General features: G+C 32.5%; 3 protein-coding genes and 1 long non-coding RNA gene across 5 annotated transcripts; 2 read left to right on the top strand and 2 right to left on the bottom strand.

Moving 5' to 3' along the window:
- The first annotated feature begins 1,506 nt into the window (after positions 1-1,506).
- LOC145038826 (uncharacterized) lies at positions 1,507-5,067 on the top strand. Of its 2 annotated transcripts, none has more exons than XR_013679588.1 (4): positions 1,507-1,696; positions 2,341-2,444; positions 3,636-3,752; positions 4,064-5,067. It is a non-coding gene; the product is annotated as an uncharacterized LOC145038826 (long non-coding RNA). The 2 variants fall into 2 exon arrangements; XR_013679587.1 differs by having other exon boundaries at positions 4,202-5,067.
- A 2,391-nt stretch (positions 5,068-7,458) lies between these two features.
- Positions 7,459-8,690, bottom strand: LOC145038827 (inorganic pyrophosphatase 2-like). Its single transcript, XM_078987062.1, has 4 exons — positions 8,515-8,690; positions 8,265-8,386; positions 8,002-8,188; positions 7,459-7,877 (listed from the first exon to the last, which is right to left on the bottom strand). Exons 1-4 carry the CDS (start codon positions 8,650-8,652, stop codon positions 7,539-7,541), a joined length of 786 nt encoding a protein of 261 aa, XP_078843188.1. The 5' UTR covers positions 8,653-8,690; the 3' UTR covers positions 7,459-7,538.
- A 3,657-nt stretch (positions 8,691-12,347) lies between these two features.
- LOC145040175 (uncharacterized) lies at positions 12,348-15,436 on the bottom strand. Its single transcript, XM_078988142.1, has 5 exons — positions 15,416-15,436; positions 15,130-15,327; positions 14,925-15,048; positions 14,018-14,764; positions 12,348-13,948 (listed from the first exon to the last, which is right to left on the bottom strand). The coding sequence occupies exons 1-5, from the start codon at positions 15,434-15,436 to the stop codon at positions 12,348-12,350; spliced, it is 2,691 nt and encodes an 896-aa protein (XP_078844268.1).
- Positions 15,437-18,788: 3,352 nt separating this feature from the next.
- On the top strand, positions 18,789-19,397 carry LOC145040176 (uncharacterized). The gene has a single exon (XM_078988143.1). It carries the CDS (start codon positions 18,789-18,791, stop codon positions 19,395-19,397), a length of 609 nt encoding a protein of 202 aa, XP_078844269.1.
- Positions 19,398-22,407: the final 3,010 nt, after the last annotated feature.

Consider the following 22,407-nt stretch of genomic DNA (forward strand, 5'->3'; position numbering starts at 1 on the left):
ATTTAACACTTATAATGTTGTAACCTTTTCAATTATATATATGATGGTCATGTTTGCTTTGGTCACTATTATGCATGTTGTTAAGTTACAATACATGGATACAATTAAACTCAATAAGGTATCCCTCGACTTCCACCTCACAAAAGATGTACAATCCCAGTAGAGTCTTCCCTATCCCTCATTGGGATGTTCCTAGCTCCTTGTCCCTTCGTGGGATATCACAAATTCTCTTATTGTCTTATATAAATTTGTTCATATTTTATCAATTACCTTCACACGTGATCGATAGTACTTTCGTGAGTCCATACACAATTTTTATATTTCATCAAGTAATCACTTCTACATACACAATTTTTACATACACACATATCATTCCTCGACAATTTTTTTTTCCGATTATGGGATAAGTTTTAAAATAACTCAATCCCTTTCTTATTACTCACACGAGTCACCGCTTAGGCTATCATAACCTAAGGGTTCAAAGACGAGCATACTTGAGATTTGGCATACCTATATGGAAATATGCAACCAATGTGCAATATGAAATTAGACGAACATACTTGAGATTTGGTATACCCTAAAACAAAATCTTGATTTCGCCAATGTTCCTTTTATTTCTTTAGCTTAGGCTTGGGGAGTGGCCGACAAATTGCTCAACATTGAGCTCGGCGTCCATGGCATACACAATCCCCCGACAGTGGCATGTTGAGTTGCATGGCTTCAAATGGCATTGCAATCCAGAGAGAGAGAGAGAGAGAGAGAGAGAGAGATTTCTATTTTTTTTCCTCAAATTTTACTATTTGACTCATCTCTTGAAAATGACATGCCATATATGTTTTGTGACAAAATGTCTAATGACAAGACATGTCATACAAGCTTTACGAACCTTAGGAGTTATACATTTTACTCCTAAGGCGCGTAAGGCTTGTATATATTTACTCCTAATTACTTTCTTCCCTTTAACGCATAGTTGTGTGATCTAATCCCATCTATGATGATATTTATACGAATTAATTTTTTCTTTTGAAAGAAATGAATTTTGCCATAAAAATAACATGGCTTTGTTGGCAGTATATTATTTTGCGAATTTATACATCTATTAATATCCATTAATGTATGTTATCAAAATTCCCCAAGTTTTTCAATGATCACTACAAACTAAATGACATTTAGTGACATACATTTTTAATAACATATACTATTTGTGCCACTATATCATGTTTTTAGTGGCATATTATATATGCCACTATAAAAATCAATGGATTTAATGGAACATAACATTTTGAGCCACTAATGATAATATTTATTAGTGATATAATGGTTTAAAATTCCACTAAATGTTATAGATTTTATGTCATATAAATTATTATATGCCACTAAATATTTTACAGTATATTAGCTAAATTTTTCTATCACTGTAGATGTTAAGATGTTAACGTATTAGTTTTTTGTCCCTCCTATTTTCCATCCCTCAAAGGAACTTCAATGTTTTTGAAAGAGGGCAAAAATTGAAAGAGGGAAATTTTGGAAAGAGGTCAAAATTGTAATATAAGTGAAACAGGGCAACTGATCGATCGACAGTCTCTCAGTGAGAGTTCGTCCCTTCTACGCAATACTCTCTCATCGGCCATGCTATGTCATCGTCAACCCTATTCCGCCTTTGTCTTCCTACCTATGTGATTTACCCAAGATTAAGGTATAAATCTATTATACATTCAGTTATTTTGTTCCACTTGCCATCGATTTGTAAGGTCTAGTTGGTCACATCGATTTGTAAGGTCTGATTGATTGGATTATAGATTTCTTTATTATGCATCTCTATGTACACAATCGCATCAAAATACTTAGATCGCATCACTATTTCCCACAGGTATGATCGATGGTTCTATTTCACTTCTGAATTCATCATTTAATTGCAATCAACGATCACTAAGGCCCTGTTATGTAATGTTATGTAATCAACTGAAGTAATCAACTCTGAGGATGGATGTTTTGTTTTTTTTTTTTTTTTCTGGTTAGAACAAGATTATTCACGTTTTGATTTGTTTGTTTACCATCAATATTCTTCAATTTTTATTGGCCGGAACTTACTTTCAATTCTTCTATTTATCTTCTGGTTCTGCTTATATTCAAGGAGGTTTTTTATGTCATAGAAGCTTTTTCTAGTTCTTCACCAATTGCAAGATACTATTATTAATTAATTTATTTATTTATTTTTCCTTTTAGCCTTCGTCTTTTCACTACCCAAGCACTAGTGATAAATTATTTGCTTAGGTACAAAGACTAACAATTTCACAATTGTTTATTATATATGTTATCTTAATTCACTGTGGTATACAGGGAAACAAGTTACAGGTTGAGCTTTATTCATTAAGTTGAAAAGCTTTAGTCTTGGCTTCACTTGCATTTGTCTCCTCAAAGATGCCTCTTAGTTATCAAGCAAGGTAATAATTTTGATGTTTCAAGCTTGATATTTATGATGATGAAGTGGTAAATAGATAGTCATGTTTATTCTTTTTTTGTCCATAAATTGCCCAAAAAAACGCTTGATCATTCCACGAAAATATTTATAGCAGCTAGCAAGAAACTTGAGCTGGTATAGTTAAAAAACTTAGATGGTTGCTTATATCGTTATTGTTTTCTTGCATGCTAAAGGAGGCAAGTGTTATTCTTCTTTTAGTAGTTTATATAGTAACTATTGATTCTAGAATATGGTGCATATTTTGTACTTGATATAGAAGACTAGGAGGTTCATATTCTTTCTTTATAGGCTGGTGTCCTTAGTTACAATATAAATTATGTTCTTGATAATCTCACATGTGTAATCTATAGTACAGTAGCCTTACATAAGTTATACTAACTAATAGACTTAATTTTGTAGGTAAACCAAAAACAACGACACTTAACATCTATAATATGTATATATGCAACAAGAATCCATTTTAAGATATGAACTTTTAGCATTCCCTTTACATCAATCTTGATACTTTATAAATGTTGGTAATGTCATAGCTACAACTCCAAGTTTGACACATCTATTCAAAATGGTTTCGTATGTAATTTTATTGGGTACGATTCAATGGTGATTACAAGTGTTCAAAAAGTCAAGAAAGTCAACCGTGTAGATGTTAGGTGATGTGCAAGAAACTTAAATCTTATTGAATCAAAAGCTAAAAAACCACTATCACCTTCAAGAAACTCATGAATTATGAGCCAGAGTTTGGAGAGATCAAAGAATGGAATTGAAAAGCAATCGGTTTGTGGGAATAGAAAGCAATCGAAAGGTCAATTGTGTAATTTTAGCATTCATATAAGAAATTTTAGTCAATGAAGTGACATGGTTACATTCCCTTCAGAAGTGATACATGTGTATCTTCAAAAAATGAGTCGGAGGTTACAAAGAAACGATTAGAGTCAAGGAAAAAAGGTTTGTTAGTGCACTTATATATATATATATATATATATATATATATATATATATATATATATATGTGTGTGTGTGTGTGTGTGTGTGTGTGTGTGTATATATTAAATAAAATGAAAATATTTTGAAATTTATATAAATGATGTTGTTGAGATTATTATGTAATTTGCTAACATTTTTTATATTTTTTGTTTTCAAAATAAATTTGCAGAAAGATTAATGGAGTATAAGCCGATGGCTAAACAACCGAGTAGTTTCTCTATTCTAGATGCATTTTACACAGAAGAAACAATGTCTCCAATGAAGAAGAAATCATAGACTTTTTAAGGTACATCTATTGTTTGTTATAGGATCCTATTTTATTTTTTTCCATTACAACATTATACTTTAAAAAAATATATATCCAAGCATAACATGTCACACTATTCTTCAAATTATAAACTAATATGAACATACAGTGATCACAAAAGTCAAACTGAGGTTATTTGATCAAGAAAAAAGAGATTAAGCTTATTGAATAAAACTTTATCTAGCATAAGAAACACATGCGTCTATCATGTATGCATTAATTTGTTTTCTTGATCCATGATTTAGAATTTGGATTGCAAACCTGAGTATAGTTATTTTAATTCTATGTAGGACCTTCATGCTCAACTTAAGGAATTGATTCTAGAACAGGTATACTTTCTATATTTATGGGTACAATGTCAAGTTCTTTATAAATATATTTTTTTCTATTATTGTATTTTTAACTTGTATTGTTTAAATCTTGCATAGGAGCGCCTAAAAAATATTATGTCTGAATATGGTAAAGTGCAACTCAGTAATATTATTGTTGACATGGTAAGTAAATTTTTGTTTCCTTTCTTTTATCTTCTTCTACATTTATTTTATTTGTTATTCTTTATGTTTTTCATACTCTATTTTTGAACTTGTATTCACTTTTTACATTAAACGAAGTAGTAAGTACTACCCAAATTCAATATGAATAACTTCCATCTTTAGACCATTCTCACCCTATTATAACTGATTTTTGGTCCCTGAGGGGCTAAGTATAACTGATTTTTGTAATTTTTATCTTTATGTGTGGTTCCAAATAAAATGCATATTTTTGGTCCTTGATAGCTTATTTTTGCAATATTGGTCTAAAAAATAGTCATTTTACATGGAATAAGCACCAAAAATATTACAAAAGCCTTAGGTAAGGATCAAAACTTAAAAAAATAGGCATTACATATGGACCAAAAGTTGTTATTTTTATTATAATTGTGTCTTACCTCATTAATTATGGGATTTTGAGTATTGTTGCTTCATTAAACTCTTGAAAACTAAATATATCTTCGTTTTTTAGATGAGATTTTTTTTTTTGACATTTATGTAAAATGTTTTAAATCAGGAGATTGAAAAGAATGCAAGTTCAACAATCAGGGTATACTAGGTCACATGTTTACCTTGAGCTTCTTGTTGATATGTCATGATAGACAAGTGAAGAAGTTGAATCATACTTGAAATTTTCAAAAGATATGCTTGATGACCACTATGGCTTAGTCAAAGTCAAACAAAAGATTATTGAATTTCTTCACGAGATTGGAAAAACAATAAAAGTTTCTTGTAGGTAGTGTTTGTATGTTATTATTGAATTGTGGAAGGAATGGAATGGTTAATTCCATTGGAATGAAAAAGAAAATGTTGTTTGTTTCATTTAATTGATGAAATTTTTATTATTTTTGGATGATGCAATTTACTTATTTATTTTAATTTGTGTCTTAAGACAAAATCTATATAGATATAAGTAGACTAATTTATAGATTCTCATGAGTATTTGCCAACATAAAAAGTGCCACATTTTTTTTTTAATATTGTAAGTGCCACTAAAAATCTTAAAATGTGTAACTAACAGTTTCATAATTTCTTTAATCAAATGAACATTCAGTGGCACAAAATAGGTGCCACAAAAAAACATTTCTTCTATCGTGACAAAAAGTGCCACTGAATGCTTAAAAAACAGTAGCGGCAAAAACAAAATGTATCACTAAAAGGTTTTAGTGGAAGCGTTTCTAGTGGCACTCACTATGTGTGCCGCTCATTATATGAGAAGCCCTTAGTGGCATTTTTTAGGATTTCAGTGACAGTTTTTGTGTGCCACTAAATGACATATTTTTTGTAGTGGATGCTTATGAAATAGTATTTAGTTTTATAAGTAACATTTTTTAGCTATACACAACAAATTATGCTTTATACAATTATATAATACAATCATCTAAAGCATAGTTAAAAAATATTATGTACAAATCACTACCCTTTATAAATTCTTATGTAAATGCCCAACGTATCAGAAGATAACATAAAAATATTTATGATCTTTTAGTTTTATGCCATTGCCAGGCCTATATTTTCAATGAGAAATTATATTGATTCTTACTTTTAGGCCTACAAATGTTCCTACCAAATAAAATTATGATAAGTGTAATCATTCCATATTTTTTTTTTAACTAACTCGTTAAGATGATATTAATAAGATATCAAAAAAATTAAATAATGATTTGTTATAATTTTAGTAGGTAATAATAATTGTAAGCATAAAAGTAGGATATGATGCTGAAGAAAATATGTGTGATACTCATCTTACTTAAATTATCAAGGGAAAATGACTTAAAAAGGTAATGAAGTTTCAAAAGTGTACAAAAAAGACCATTGTTGTTTTTTTTGTTCACAAAATACCATTTTACCGGTTATTGTAAGTTATCCGGTTTCCAAATGTTCAAAAAATACCATTGTTGTTTTTTTAGTACAAAAAATACCAAAAAATACCATTAATGTTACTATTTATACACAGAATACCAACAAAATACATATGTGTTCAACTAAAACATTGTGGTAACTAGGCTTCAGGTAAATGGGATGAGAAGAGTGTAATCAACAACTGCTTGTTTAATTTTTGTTGAAATTGTTGGAAAAGATCTTACTTCCACTGTATGATCCGCCGAACAAGATTACAGGTGACGTTTCGGCTGACAAATTTTTCTTCAAATCGGTGATGAGAAGAGCGTAATCAGCAAGTGCTTGTTCGACTGTTAGATAGGTTAAAGTAGAAGCGTTCTTGTATGCCTCTTTCTGGCTTCCATATGACATCGATTCACCATAATATCGATGCTAGATCAAATCACGCAACTTTTGATAAAATTGTATTATTAAAGGTCCGCAAGTGAAGAAATTAATGTAGAGTATAGTGATTAGGGCTTTTACTTCGGGGAAGATGACCATGGCACCAAAACGAGGGGTGAGTTCCCAAACGAAGTCGGTGTTGGCAGCGAACCATTCGATGTTGCCTTCGTTGCCGCAATAAAGGAAGATTGGGCCCAAACGATTAGGGCCTGGGCCCACCCAGTGATCGGAGTTGATGAGATAACGTTGTTGGAACTTGGGAAGATCATTGAAGCTGAAATGATCAAGAGTCTAATCAAAATATCGTGTCTCGTAAGTGTACTTCAGCTGAACGAGAATGTTTTGGGATTTGAGAAGCCGTGGGGATTTGCTGAGAAACGGAAGTGGCCGGCAAGATTTCAGCGTTGATGAAAGTAGGCAGATGATTAGGAGGAAAAATAAGAAAAAGGTTTTTCCATGGTGGTGAAGGGTGGCGATGAAGAACAGTAGTGGCTGAAGTGAAGTTGAGAGTTCTTTATAAAAAATAGCTAAATTTCCATTACATTCAAAGAAGGAAAAATAACTTAAAAAGGTAACAAAGTTTCAAAAGTGTACAAAAAAGACCATTGTTTTTTTTTTTACACAAAATACCATTTTACCGGCTATTGTAGATTACCCACAAGGTTTTATTTGAACACATATGTACTTCATTAGTATTTTGTGTATAAAAAATATACTTTAATGGTATTTTGAGTACTAAAAATATAATAATTGTATTTTTTATACATTTTTGAAACTTTATTACCTTTTTAACTTATTTTCCCAATTATCAAATAACCAAAACAAACAACAACTAGAATATGATAAAAATATAAAACCTGTTCAAAAAGTAAGAATATCTTTAACCTATGTTGAATTGACAACTCCAATACGTCCTAAACATGTCCATATGAAATAGTATCAAATATACTTAAGCAAGGGCTCCAAGAGCAATTCTCTCAAGCTTGCAATCTAACAATTGATTAGTATCATTATTATCAACACAATTCTCCATCTCTTTAATCGAGATCATGGAAGCCATAAGTTGCAAAAGGATGCACTCCAGTTCTTCCCCATCATTCCATTCACGAACATCAGCCTTAACAAGATGTCGATTTTCACAAATAAGCTTCCAAACCGGAAAATCTTTCCTTGGCATCATGTAATCTCCTTCTACAAGCTTCGTACTCGGGCAAAAATCACCCGCCCCATCACCCAAATATATCATCCTTTTCATTCCTTCACCTTGAATCCTTTCTATTATTTTACCCTAAAAGAAATCAGAAATCTTGGAATTTTAGAGAATGTAAGGTTGTTTAACTAAGACTTTTGATTTGTTTAAAGTAACAAACACCTTAGTAAAGATTAATGTAAAAACTAGAATAGTAATTTACCTTGCACATGTTGGGAGGGCAGAGGTTGCAACCATGATCATGGAAAGGCAAAATCCTTAACTTGCCTTCCTCGTCCACAAAACCTGGATTGGTGTTGATCTCCGAGAAACATTCTCGTATTCCAAGATGTTTCAGTATAGTTTCTATAAAGAACATGTTCGCATCACTTACTACTCGTAAATCACATCTGAAAACAAATCCAACAAACATTAGAAACCACTAACAGAGTTTATTTAGTTGATGATCAAAGTTCAGTTAGTTACCCTAATGCATAAGCTGCTTTAATGGCAGGAACAACCCGAGGATGAATAGGAACACGGTGTAATACTTGTTTAATGTCTTCAATGGTCTTACCTTGTAGATGCAACTCTTCCATCATCCTAGCCTTTTTTTTTTTTTGTACAAACAACAAAATTCATAAGTCCCAATGTATATAAGCAGTCTTTGGCATTCTTAAATTCCTCGAAAAAACATGAAATCTGGTGAGGAGATAAAGGGAAAAAAACAGAGTACCATGAGAGAGTTCCAAGGCATGGTGGGGAGGAGTTGGTTGAAGAGATCAGTAGCACCTAATTCGTCGACCACCCAATTGTCGCTGTCGACATCAATGATTGTCTTGTCGAAGTCGAAAATCACCACAATTCCTGACATTGTCACCGGAATAATCGAAACTCCGGTGAGTATTTGATCGGAGGTGGGTGTTGAAGGTGATAGTAGGAAGGAGGCTATAAATATAGGTAAAGATGCCAAAAGAATATTACTGAATATTTACGATATCTGATGCGGGGATAAATCTCATCCGTTATGTGATCATGTCGTTGATCATGCGTAATCGGACGGTTGATAAGGAGTTTAATGTAGAATTTAAGGAAAGAAAAAGACGCGGGAATAATAATATATTACAGAATATACCACTTATTTCTCGTTTCTTCTTTATTCTTTTATATGATATGATAAGAATTTTATGATATTGTGATTATCCATATTCGTAAATTTTAAACTATTAACTAGAAAAGATACGATAAATCGTAAATGTCTTGAAGTATGGAAGTGGTTACATTAAAATTGCATCAATTTATTCATCAAAAAATAATAGATAATTACTCGTTTGTACGACCTATGATGCAAAATGCACAAGTCGTCGTCTAGGTTTGTGGAAGAACATAGTCTAATTTAGTTGAAAACGGATTAATAAATTATAAGGAAATTTTTAGAAAAATTCTAATATTTTGAAAAGATTTACGTTTTAGTGCTTTAATTTTTTATTTTGAATAAAATAACCCGGAATACCTGGTAAATTTAACATGCTGGCTCTTTTCATCCGGTCACCCCTCATTTAACCAATTGCCCTTGCTTATATGTCCAAAAATTGATGATGAAGTGGTTGATGAGTCAACAAATGAGGATGCTAAGGTTGTATTTGAAGAGCAATTGATCTTTATTCTTGTCATATATATATATATATATATATATATATATATATATATATATATATATATATATATATATATATATATATATATATAATCACACCAGGAGTTTCATCATCAATGTCATCTTCATAATTTGTATCAAACCAAATAGCAAATCGGTTGAGAAATACGTGCTATTGTGAGGATCATGTAGGAAGATAAACATCTTGGACACCCTTAAACCCAGGAAGAAGGTTCATCGGCTCCCCAAATTTCCTAGATGAACTCAAAGATTGTAAGGCGGTGTTTGGTTCACAGAATGTTTTCGAAGGAATTGGAATCTATTAAGGAATTGGAATCTGTTTTGAATTGGAATCCAATTCAATATTCTGTTTGGTTAGCAGTAAATGGAATTTGAATCCGATTTTATATTTTGTTTGGTTGGCGGAAAATGGAATTGAAATAATGTAAAATGACAGAAGTACCGTTCTTGGTTTTTGCTTATTTTTACTTTGTTTTATAATTATATGTAAATATATATTATATAAATTATAAAAATAGTAAACAGTGGTGGTGGCGATGGCGATGGTGGCAGAAGTGACGGTGGTGGTGATGGCGGCAGTGTGTGGTGGTGACGAAGGTGGAGGTGGTGGTGGTAGTGGCAACACTAGTGTTAATGGTAGAGGTAGTGGTGGTTGTGGTGGTGGGTGTTAGTGGTGGCGGCAGTGGTGGTGGATGTTGGTAGTGGGTACAGGTAGCGACGACAGTGGTGGTGGTGATGATAGAGTTAGTAGTAACAACGACAATGGTAGGGTGGTGGTGTAGGTGGTAACGGAGGTTATGGGTGGTGGTGGTGTTGGTGACAGTGTTGGTGGTAGTGGTGTCGGCGATGGTGATGGTGGTGGTGATTGTAACGGAAGTGGTGGTAGTGGTGGGTGACAGTGACGACGACATCAGTGGTGATGGTTAGTGATGTTGGTGGTTGTGGTGGGTGGGTGGTCAAGGTGGTGGTGGTGAGCGGTAGTAGAGGTGGTGGATGGTAGTAGAGATGGTGGGTAGTGGTGGTGAAGGTTGTGGTGGAGATGGTCACAAGTAGTGATACAGGTTTTTCATATTTAATGTTAAAAATGAAAAGGGTAATATGGCTATCTTCAACATTCCAACTTGAAGGAATTTGAATTTCCTCATCTTTTCGATGGAAGTTGAATTTCTTCATCTTTTAGATGAAATTTATTTTCCCTCAATGAAAGGAAAGTTGGACACATGTAGGAATCTAATTCCTTCTAAAAACTTGAACCAAACATAGGAAAGTGATGGAATTAAATTCTAATTCCTTCAGATTCCTTTCAATTCCAGCGAACCAAACGACCCCTAAGTATTTTCGTTGGATCGATCCTCCCCTACCTTGTCATTGTGTTCAAACCTCCTCTACACTCTTCATTTGGATAACCCTAGACAGCGGCGGAAACAAGTAGTTGGCAAGGGTAGCACATGCTACCCCTCAATTCCTCCATAAAAATACTAATTTATATATATATATATATATATATATATATATATATATATATATATATATATATATATATATATATATATATATATATATATAATTACAAGTGAATTACGATATTGCTTTTTGAACCAAACTCAACCATTATATTGTATTTAAAATGGAAGTCACTTAGCCCATTGTGAATGATTTAGCCCAATAGCCCATTAAATTAATATAAAAAGATATGTGTTTTTATTTTGTTTACACATCAATTGCGCAGGATTAAAAGGGAAAAGAGAAACTGATATTTTTTGGGTAATTCTATTCGCACAAAAAACATTCTAAATACACGAATACACGGATCGCATCACTCAAAAGTAGTTTTAATATGAATTTGTAGTTTTTACCATCCCATTTTTTCAATAGGTTTCTTTTACCCTTTCAATCATTATTAATTTGCAGTCTTTATCCTTTCATTTTTATTAAACTTTCAATATGTTTTTTTTACCATTTCAATCTCTATACTATATTTTATATTATTATTTTAAAAAGATAACTTCTAATCTTTTATGATATAATATTAACTTAATACAATCTTTAATTTTTTTTTAATAAAATTAAACTCAAATAATAATTAAGTTACTAGTTTAGGTTTGGGTGATTCTAAATGCACCAAAAAAACTTTATATACACGAACCTCACTTCATTTGTCAGGAGATTATTGATATTCAATTTCGTTTTTAATATATTTTATCACTTTTCATTTGAGATCTCTTATTTTCTATTAAAGTAACAAAATCTACCTTCCACTTTCCACTTTCCAGTTTATAGTTTTTATTTTACTGTTTTGTTTATTAATTTGTTTTATTAATTAAACTTATTATATATATATATATATATATATATATATATATATATATATATATATATATATATATATATAATAAAACACATGGTAATTATTATTATTATTTTCAACATTAAAACACATGGTAATTATTATTATTATTTTCAACATTGTCTCTTTTTAATGATTGAGAATTTTAAAATGTTCACCACCAAATAAAAAATGTTATATATATATATATATATATATATATATATATATATATATATATATATATATATATATATATATATATGTACGTATTAAAATAAAAAAAATGATGATAAAGTATGATCATCCCCATGGAGAGTTTTATGATCAATATAGATTATTATTATAAGTTGTGGGGTGTTGAATAAAAATAGGGTATTTCTAAATACACGAATCAATTTACAAATACACGAATGATTGATTGACTGATATATGTCCGTTACTAAATTTGACCATTTGAAGATATTAATTGTCAAAAATGTAAAATATAGAATTTGATGGGAATGCGTTAGTGCAAATGGAGAAATGTTATAACTATAAACAACAAAACATAAATTTGATTTTATTAATTATCAGATATTATAACTGTAGAATTGTTACAATTATTGTGTGTTGCAAATGGAGAAATGTAGGAATTCAGGCGAGCAGCATAAACAGTTTCCCATCCAGCAGACCGTGATGATCTGTTGTGATGCCAAAGTGGTAAAATAGTAGGCATTGGATATGCTCCATGTAAATCAACCTTCACATAATGATCACCTCTAACAAGAGCAATAACAACAACTCTATGAGTTGAGATGTCTTGGGGACCAAGCCATAGTGGAAAACATGTTGACGGACTATCTTTGCTTAGAAAAATAACTATTACATTATACTTGTTAGCAATGAGAAAGCTAGTGACCGACATAATCAACCAACGATCTGTTGGTGCGAAATGTGATCCATTGAAATTCAATGAGTGATGTATGGTGTTTAAATCGTAATCAAAAATCTGTGCGTACTCAGCTAGGTGTGCTAACAACTCATTCTGTAAATCTAAGCGGATTTGACGCCAATTATCTTCACTATAACCGAGACACGCAGCTATTGCACGAAATCCACAATTGCCATCTCCCCTCACGTTTTGTATGTTTGTGACATATGGATGAAATTCATACGGAATTTCATTCATAAGTGGATCTGAATTATACAGTACTTGTTCTTGCTTGAAGTACGAGCTATGCATCGATTGTTCCTGATTAAAAGTTGAGTTGAACATTGGAGGTTCTCGGAACGAGTACGTACTGTGCCTATCCGGCTCCTGGTTTAGATCAAAAAAATTAGACCGCATATAATCAGGCGTATAAGTAGAAATGCTACGTCGAGACGGATATTGAGTTGGTGGCGCTTGAGTCGGTTGATCTTGAGGTGGTGGATGTTGAGTTGGTGGGTCGTGGTTTAAATCGATATGGGTTTTCTTGAAAAGTTTCTTCTTTAAGGAGGGGCGCCCACGAGTATTTTTGTGAGTAGCAGGTTCAGAAACTGAAGTTGTTGACGGCGTGATTAAGTTTAGTAACTTCCTTGCTAAACTTAACTTAACAGGTCTTGATTGTTTTTCGTAATGAGCATTAAACATATTTACCTCAACTGCACAACCCAATTTATCATCTTCTAACGATTTGCATTCTAATAAATCAAGTTTCTTCCAAAACTTATCTACTGAATGAAGCGGTACACAATGACCTTTTTTAACAAATATAGCTTGTTCATGCGCACATGGCAGCCCATAACTTGTACGTACTTGACATCCATAATTTTCATAAACAAATCCAAATTCTTTGGACTGCTCATATTCTTTGAAAATGATATCAAGTGCATAAATTGAAACGAAACGACACAATGGTTTTAGATGTGGTATTTCATAGTACCGATGTACAATGAAAATTTTGTTATGCGCAAGACTCGCTTTTATACCTGTGTATTGTGACTCAACAACATCAGCAATACGCTTCAATGATTTGGCGATATCTGATCGTGATGTTTCGACATATCTTTTTAACTTGGCATGTTGACTTTCAGCTCTATTAGTTGTGTGATTGCCAAAGTTAAGAAACTTATCGGTCCATGCAGACACAAACTTTTCTTTGTGTGGTGTCAACCATGTTTTGTTTAGATAAGAAAATGCATCTGAAATACATAAAAAATTTCAGTTGATGTAATGATTTATAATATATTATAATGTATATTTAAAAATACCTGGATAATTGTTCGTAGTTTTTTCAACTTGTGCCAAATTCTTGTTGTATGCTTCCTTTGTTTCAGAGTTAACCAACCTCGTCCATGACGTATAAAGAACATCCCAACATGATTTGCATTTCTTCATGAGATTGTTATTTATATGCCATTTGCAAAGTAATCCTTTAGCATCTGGAAATATAATAGTGTATGCGTTCATGAGAGCCATTTCTCTATCAGTCACAATAACACGCGGCAACATACATCCTTCCATTACCGATTTTAGACAGTCTAAAGCCCAAACATAGTTGGATTGTTTTTCTTCATGCATGTACACAAATGCAATGGAAAATGTCATATTTGTTGGAGTTACACCAACAATCTCCAATAGAGGCATCCCGTACTTGTTTGTTTTATATGTTGCATCCACTAACAAGACATGTGGAAATGCACGCCATATTTCTAATGATCTTGGATGAGCAAAGAATAAATCTTCTAACTTATTTGTCAAAACATTTGCACGACTATAATAAACATATCCATTTTGATCTAGAAATTCCATAACACCTTGCATTTGAGTTTTACCTTCTCTCTCCCTACGTCGAAGTTTTTCGTCTGCATTGTAGATAGTTTTGAGAGTAGATACATTTTTCGGATTTAGGTTTTTTAGTGCAGATAATATATCTTTTGGTTTGACATTTTTTTTCAACAAATCTTCCACTATTCGACATTCATATTCAGTTAGTCGTCGTGGATAAGGATGACCTTCTAAATATAATGACGGCTCATGGTTATGAAATTCACATATCATTTTTATCTTCCAAGAATTATCTACTGACGAATATTTACCCTGTAGGCTAAATGGACAATTAATTTTTTTTGTCCCTGTTTTTTTTTTTTTTGGAGATTTGTGTACTTTTGTATGTACCTCCACGGTCACATTGAAATACAACATTAAAGTTACGTTTAGAATTTTTTATGACGATGACATAACCTAAAGTATTTGCCATATTTTGCACCCAATCCATCAATTCTTGACGAGAATTGAACACCTGACAATTATATTATTATCAGTAGCAGACAAATCCACTTGATGCTTACATTACAGTAACAACATACTAATGAATTTATACCTTATTTGTTTTGAAGGGTGACGTGTCATCAAAGAAATAACGACTTTCGTTCAAACTTTCATTTTCATATGTTTCATTTGTGTCCATTGAATGAATATCCGTTTCGAATGGTGATGTGTCGTCGAAAAAATAGTTACTTTCATTGAAGCTATTATTTTCATCTATTTCATTTGTCTCCATTGGATGAATATCATCTCTCTAAACATAATAAAGAGAAAAAAAATATATAATAATAATAATAATAATAATAATAATAATAATAATAATAAAGGTTAAGTACAAATACCTCATAATATCTGTCACCCATCCATTCTTTCCAACTTGTCGTTTAATAAAATCTATATTTTTAACAAATACCATATATTTGCTTTTAAGGAAAGTTACTTTCAGCAAATCACTTTCAGTGTACCATATAAGAAATACGAATCCTCTATATATAGAAAGAAATTGTAACCAAATTTTCATTTTTATCCCTTCTATTTTTGTTAATGTTTCATAGTTTATATTTCTTATTTAACAAATTAATTTTTTTCTATTAATATTTAATAATATTCATTATTACTTTTTTTTATAAATGTATTCATGAGATCATATTAATTAAACAACTTTTATGAATAATTAATATGTTTCTACTTGTTAGTTTTCAAAATTAATAAAGTTTTAAGGGTTTAAGATTTAAATTGATAAAATCTAAGGTCTTTTCTAAAACTACAATGTAAACCGAATGTATAAATTTGTAATATTATATTTTATCGCTAAAATGATTCGGCACACATATTAATACATTTTATCAGCACACATATCAATATATTTTATCGGTACATATCAATCGTAAGAATCTGAAACCAAATTTTCATTTTTATCCCTTCTATTTTTGTTAATGTTTCATATTTATATTTCTTATTTAACAAATTAAATTTTTTTATTAATATTTAAAAATATTTATCAATAGTTACGGAAGATGAAAATCCTCATTCAAAAGTGACGGAAGATAAAAAAATTATTTACTAGAGTGTAATACAAAAATTAGAAAATTAGAGTGTAATACAAAAATTAGAAAAAAAAGGTATATTTTTGAACTTACATCTAAGATGAAGGGAGTAAAATAAAAAAATATAAAGGAAATTGAAAAACCTCATTCAAAACTGACGAAAGATGATGGGATGTTTCAAAATCGAACTTACACGATTTTATTCGTGTATATAGGAGCACCCAATATATATATATATATATATATATATATATATATATATATATATATATATATATATATATATATATATATATATATATATAATAATAATAAAAGTAGGAACCACTAAAATATTTAAGTAAGCAGTTAAATTAATATGTAAAACTTAACAAAGGGGTAAATATTAAAGGACTCAAAATGAAAATTTGATAAATAAAGATTAAAAGCACTGACTGATTGATTTACTGTAGACACGCAATTCAATACAACAAATACACGAAAAATTCGTGTATATAGGAGGACCCTATTTTTTTTAGGTTCATATCGTTGCTACAATGCTACCTGCCGCTGCTACTTCATCAGAAAATCTCTTGTAATTTGGCTTATTCACCATTTTGCTATTGGCTCACTTACCCGATATGAAACAAGTAATTTTTAATTTCCAATCTTTAATGTTTTTCATTTAATGTTTAATGATTTAGTTTAATTTATTTGTTCAAACTGAGAACCTAATTAGTTAACTAGGTGTTCACTTGTATTATGTTTAAATCTTCAATTGTGAATTTTATATCTTTAATTGTATTTGTAGGGTTTAATTGGAAATTTTTTTAAAAGGACATTGGATGTTGGTAGTAGTGATGAAAGTGGTGGAGGAAAAAGACTTAATCCTCAACCACAATCTCAACCTCAACCACAACCACAACCTCAACCACAACCACAACCACAATTACATCATATTCCACCTAGTTTTGATATTAAGAATCTTCCTTCGGATCCGATGGATAGACCAAGAATTACATCATATCATCCAAATCAAAGGGATGAAATAAGGAGAGTATATTGGATTAAAGGACCTTCTCAAACAAAAGGCCATGATTTTCCATCAATAAAGATTGGTGGTAAGAATAGATGTTTTGTAAAGGAATGGTTTAATGAATTTAATTGGTTAGAGTATAGCACAAAAGAGAACAAAGCTTATTGTTTATGTTGTTATTTGCTTGGAGACATTGTGGGGGCAACAAGGGGGCAGAGATGTATTTGTGACAGGAGGCTTTGACACCTGGAGTAAAAAGAAATCATTGAAAGATCATGAGGGTAAAGTTGACAGTCATCACAACAAAGCTAAACAAAAATGTGAAAATCTAGTAAAGAAAAATCAATATATCCGTGAAGCTTTTCATAAGCAAATTGAAGTTGAAGCGAGTAACTATCAAATTCGATTACGTGCTACAATTGATACTTGTAGATTTTTATTGAAGAATGCGTTACCATTTCGTGGTCATGACGCGTCGAATGAATCAATTTCTAAAGGCCTTTTCATTGAAGAATTATCATTCCTTCGGGACCATAATGAAAGAATTTATAATGTTACTTTAGAAAATTCTCCAAAAATGAAAAGTTGACGTCTCCATAGATTCAAAAAGAGATTGTTCAATGTTTTTCAAAAGAGATAATAAAGTCCATCTGTGAAGAAATTGGTAATGATGTGTTTACCATATTAGTAGACGAGTCTAGTGATGTATCCAAAAAGGAACAAATGGCTATGGTTTTGCGATATGTTAATAGCCTTGGATTAGTGAAAGAAAGATTTGTTGGAATTGTTCACGTGAATGATACAACTTCTTTAACTTTAAAAGAAGCAATTGATTCAGTATTTACCAACAATAACTTGAGTATATCTCAGGTAAGAGATTATGAATTCTTTTTTTATGTATTTGAATCTTTATCTATTTTATTTCTTATATATACAATTTTTTTTTGAAATAGGTAAGAGGGCAAGGATATGATGGAGCAAGTAATATGCGGGGTAGATTTAATGGTTTGAAAGCATTGATATTGAAAGATCCTTCGGCATATTATATACATTGTTTTGCACACCAACTTCAATTAGTGGTTGTGGCTGTAGCAAAAAACCATGATGGTGCTGATGATTTCTTTGAACAATTAGCTTTGGTGGTTAAAGTGGTGTGTGCTTCTTGTAAAAGAAAAGATATCATACGAGATAGTTACAAGGAAAGGTTTCAAAAAGAAATTGGTAATGATGAAATTGAGATCGGAAGAGGGTTAAATCAAGAGACCTCTCTTGTTCGAGCCTGAGATACAAGATGGGGGTCACATTATAAAACAATAATAAGTTTGAAGAATTTGTTTCCGGAGGTTATCAAGGTTCTTAAATATGTTGAAGAGGAGGGATCTAGTTTAAATAACCAAAATCAAGTGTACAGTATTTTGTCGTATTTCAAGACTGTTGATTTTGTTTTTTTATTTACACTTGATGTTGGAGATTTTTGGTCTCACGAATACCTTGTCAAAACATCTTCAAAGAAAGGATCAAAATATTTTGGAAGCGGCTTCTTTGGTAAAAGTGACGATGAAAACGTTCAAAGCTTTTAGAAATAATGGGTTTCCTTCAATGTTGGAGAAGGTATTTTCTTTTTTTCATAAACATAAAATTAAAATTGTGGAAATGTCCAAACTTTATGTTACTCCAAGAAACCATAGAACCAAGGTTACTAATCAACATCACTTTGAAGTTGATATTTTCAACACGGTTTTGGATATGCAAATTCAAGAATTTGGGGACCGTTTTAGTGAAGTGAGCACCGATTTGCTTAAATACATGGCCGCTTTGAGTCCTTGTAATGCATTTTCTATGTTTGACAAATCAAAGTTAGTGAAACTAAGTGAGTTGTACAAAACTAATTTTAATGATTCGGAAAGGGTGTATCTTGATGGTCAACTTGAAACCTATTATCACTCTTTGATTGATGATGAGAGATTTTCTAATTTGAAGGGAATTGCAGACCTTTCTCGTTTGATGGTGGAAACCGGAAAACACCTTTCTTTTCCTTTGGTTTATAGGTTATTAAAGTTGAGTTTGGTTTTGCCCATCGCAACCGCAACCGTTGAAAGATGTTTTTCCGTAATGAAGCTCTTGAAGACCGATTTACGTAATAAAATGGGTGATGATTTTTTGAATGATGCTTTAATTTGTAATGTAGAAAAAGAAGCACTTATGGATGTTAAGATCGAACGAGTGATAGAGCGCTTTCGGGAAATGGGTAATCGTAGATGACAACTTTAAAAAATGTAATTATATAAGACTTTTGCGCTAGTTTGTTATTTCTAATGAAACCGTAATTAAAAAAATTATCTTATTATCTTTTATCGGGATTTTTTTTGTGCTACCCCTAGCCAAAGTTTCTGGTTCCGTCACTGACCCTAAAATATTTAGAGACCTTCTAGAACAATCAGTGGGGATCCCTAGGCTATTTGGAAAATTGGTCGAACAACAACCTCCACAACAGCAAGTGGTAGAAGTGTCTATTCAATAGGGGAATCTGTAACGTCCTGATCATTTTTTAAGACATATATATATATATATACACACACACACACACACATATTCTAAAAATCAATTTTTCATTAAAAGATCATAGTTATACATTCATTAAACATAAAAGAGAGTTTAGCAGAAGTCTTAAAACATAATTATTTTTTCAATGCGAGTACTATCACGCTGGAGCCTTCTTACAATCAGAGAAACTACTTGAAAAACATTTAATCCACAATTGTAAGTTAAAGCTTAGTGAGTTCCACAAAATACCATATATAAAAATATACATATAATGTATGCACTAATGACCTACAACACAAAATTGGTCTGCCTCATTGGCTTTCAACATAAATTTGGTCCGCCCTTAGTATCTTGGCATTCGGCACAAAGCTGGACCGCCCTTAACTCACAACATGATATGTTGACATACATAACATACAAACAAACAGTTCAACACAACAGAAAACTGACTAAACTAGCCTACTTTCCTAACAACACTCTTCATCATAACAACATCCTAACATACATTGGATATATATACGTAATATATAGTATAGTGTGAAAACTCACCTGAATAATCTTGAAATAACTAACTACAGTTTAGCTGGCAAGTAGGCATGCCAAACACGTTGTAACGACCCAAAATACAACGCAAAATTTTTTGTTTTAATATTACTAAAAATCACATCATCGAATGTCATAGATAATAAGAACCATGGAATAAGTAAATCAAAAGTCATAGTAACTGTGTCAAAACAATATTGCATCAATCATATCAAAATATTTGAATAAAACTCCCAAGATAAAACTGAAGCGGTGGTGTGTGCGATGCCATCAACCCGAGCTCTTCCCTTTGCTAGCGGAAATACCTAAAATATTAAACTAAAACTGTAAGCACAAAGCTTAGTGAGCTCCCCCAAACTACCACATACTATACAATAACATATAAACAACTATTGGGCCTTGCCCACTGCATCAGATCAAAGTCCGGAAACTGCATCGAACCAAAGTCCGGAACTAACCAGGGCCTTGCCCTTTGCATCGGACCGAAATCCGGAAACCGTATCGGACCGAAGTGCGGAACTGACTGGGACCTTGTCCCCTTCATCGGATCGAAGTCCAGAAACTGCATCGGACCAAAGTCCGGAACTGACTAGGACCTTGTCCCCTGCATCAGATCGAAGTCTGGAAACTAACTGAACATAGCATAACATAAACATATCAACTAGCATGAACACATATATTGCATACTGCATCGGACCAGAGTCCTGAACACATAACACAAAACATGCTTGAATCACAAAGACATCAAGCACTCTAACTACTGCATCGGACCGCAGTCCGGAACTACTACTAACTAAACGGGTCAGCAATGTGGTCATAGACCCGTTCCTACTGGAAGGAAAACTCATCTCGTAACGCTGGCTGCTGAGATGCTAAATCTGAAACTATCTGACTGCCGCTCCGAAATTCCTTGGCTACAAATCCCGTAAATACAAAATCATATACTGATAACAATTCTCGGGGTAAAATAACCATTTTACCCCTACTATGGTGTGGGTCACAAACACGGACCAAACCCTCAATTCCTTCTAAGTCCTCCAATGGCCTACTAAAGGCCCACTAATGGCTCCTATTTTCTACATTAGGCCCAAATCTCTTTATTGGGCCTTACTTTAGGCCCAACACCTAAACAAGGCCCATATACACTGACTTCTGATGACTCCTAAGGCCCAAATATTCTAAGTCCAAAGCACAACCCACACCTAGGCCCAAAAGCTCAAAGCCCAAACTGATCGCATACGCGGGGCGTACCCCAAGGTACACTGGGCTTACTGGTTGTTGGCTTGTATGCCGTGCGTACCTCCTTGTACGTCCAACGTACAGTCCGGTTAATCCACCTTCTTATTAAGTGCTTGATCCTTCGATTCAGAAGCTACAAATTCACATCCATGACTTATTCTCTATCCTAAGCCATAAAGTTGCTTACTTGATGGCTTGGGCAACTCATAAAGGCTTAAACTTCAACAAGCAATATCCTAACTCCAAAGAAATGACTAGATCTCTTGCATGGCCTCATTCAAACCTCCAAGATCGAAACTTTATTGCTAATGAGGTGCTTTGAGCCCAAAGGATGGCAATCCCAAGCTCAAAAACGAAACTCCATGATCAAGCTCCAACCTTTGGACCTAAAAAGGTCTAAAACTTCAATAACTCTAGATCTAGCATATGAGGAAGAAATTTCAGTACTTTACACCTTCTTTTGGTGACAAAGAGTGAGTCTAGACTGGATCCCTGAGCTCAAGCTTCTTCTCCAACCTTTGCTTTCCTTCTTCACAACTTATTTCTCACTAAAACCCTCACAAGGAGCAAAATCACAAAAAAGAAAAGGTAAGAACGTATTAGGGTTTCTTTTGGGGGTGAGGAGGCTGGTAAGAATCCAAAGGGAGGCTATCATGGGGTTTATATAGGTCTTAAACCCTTAAATTAGGGTTTTCTTATCTGCTCACTTACGTTACGCGTACCTAGTGGTACGTTGCGCGTAAGTGTGCGCGTCCCCGCTTCCATCATAGTCCATTACGCCCCGCGTACGTCCAGGCTATACCTATCGTACATCTTATGGGCTGCCCAATACTTGGCCCAAATGCAAAAACCCAAAACAATATTCTTTTCCTTCCATATTATTCCCAACAATAATTTAAGAAAAAATTAAATAATTAATACCTCGAGAGATGGGCGTTACACACGT

The sequence above is a fragment of the Lactuca saligna genome, chromosome 4 (genome assembly GCF_052625555.1).
Source record: "Lactuca saligna cultivar CGN05327 chromosome 4, ASM5262555v1, whole genome shotgun sequence".
NCBI classification, from domain to species: domain Eukaryota; kingdom Viridiplantae; phylum Streptophyta; class Magnoliopsida; order Asterales; family Asteraceae; genus Lactuca; species Lactuca saligna.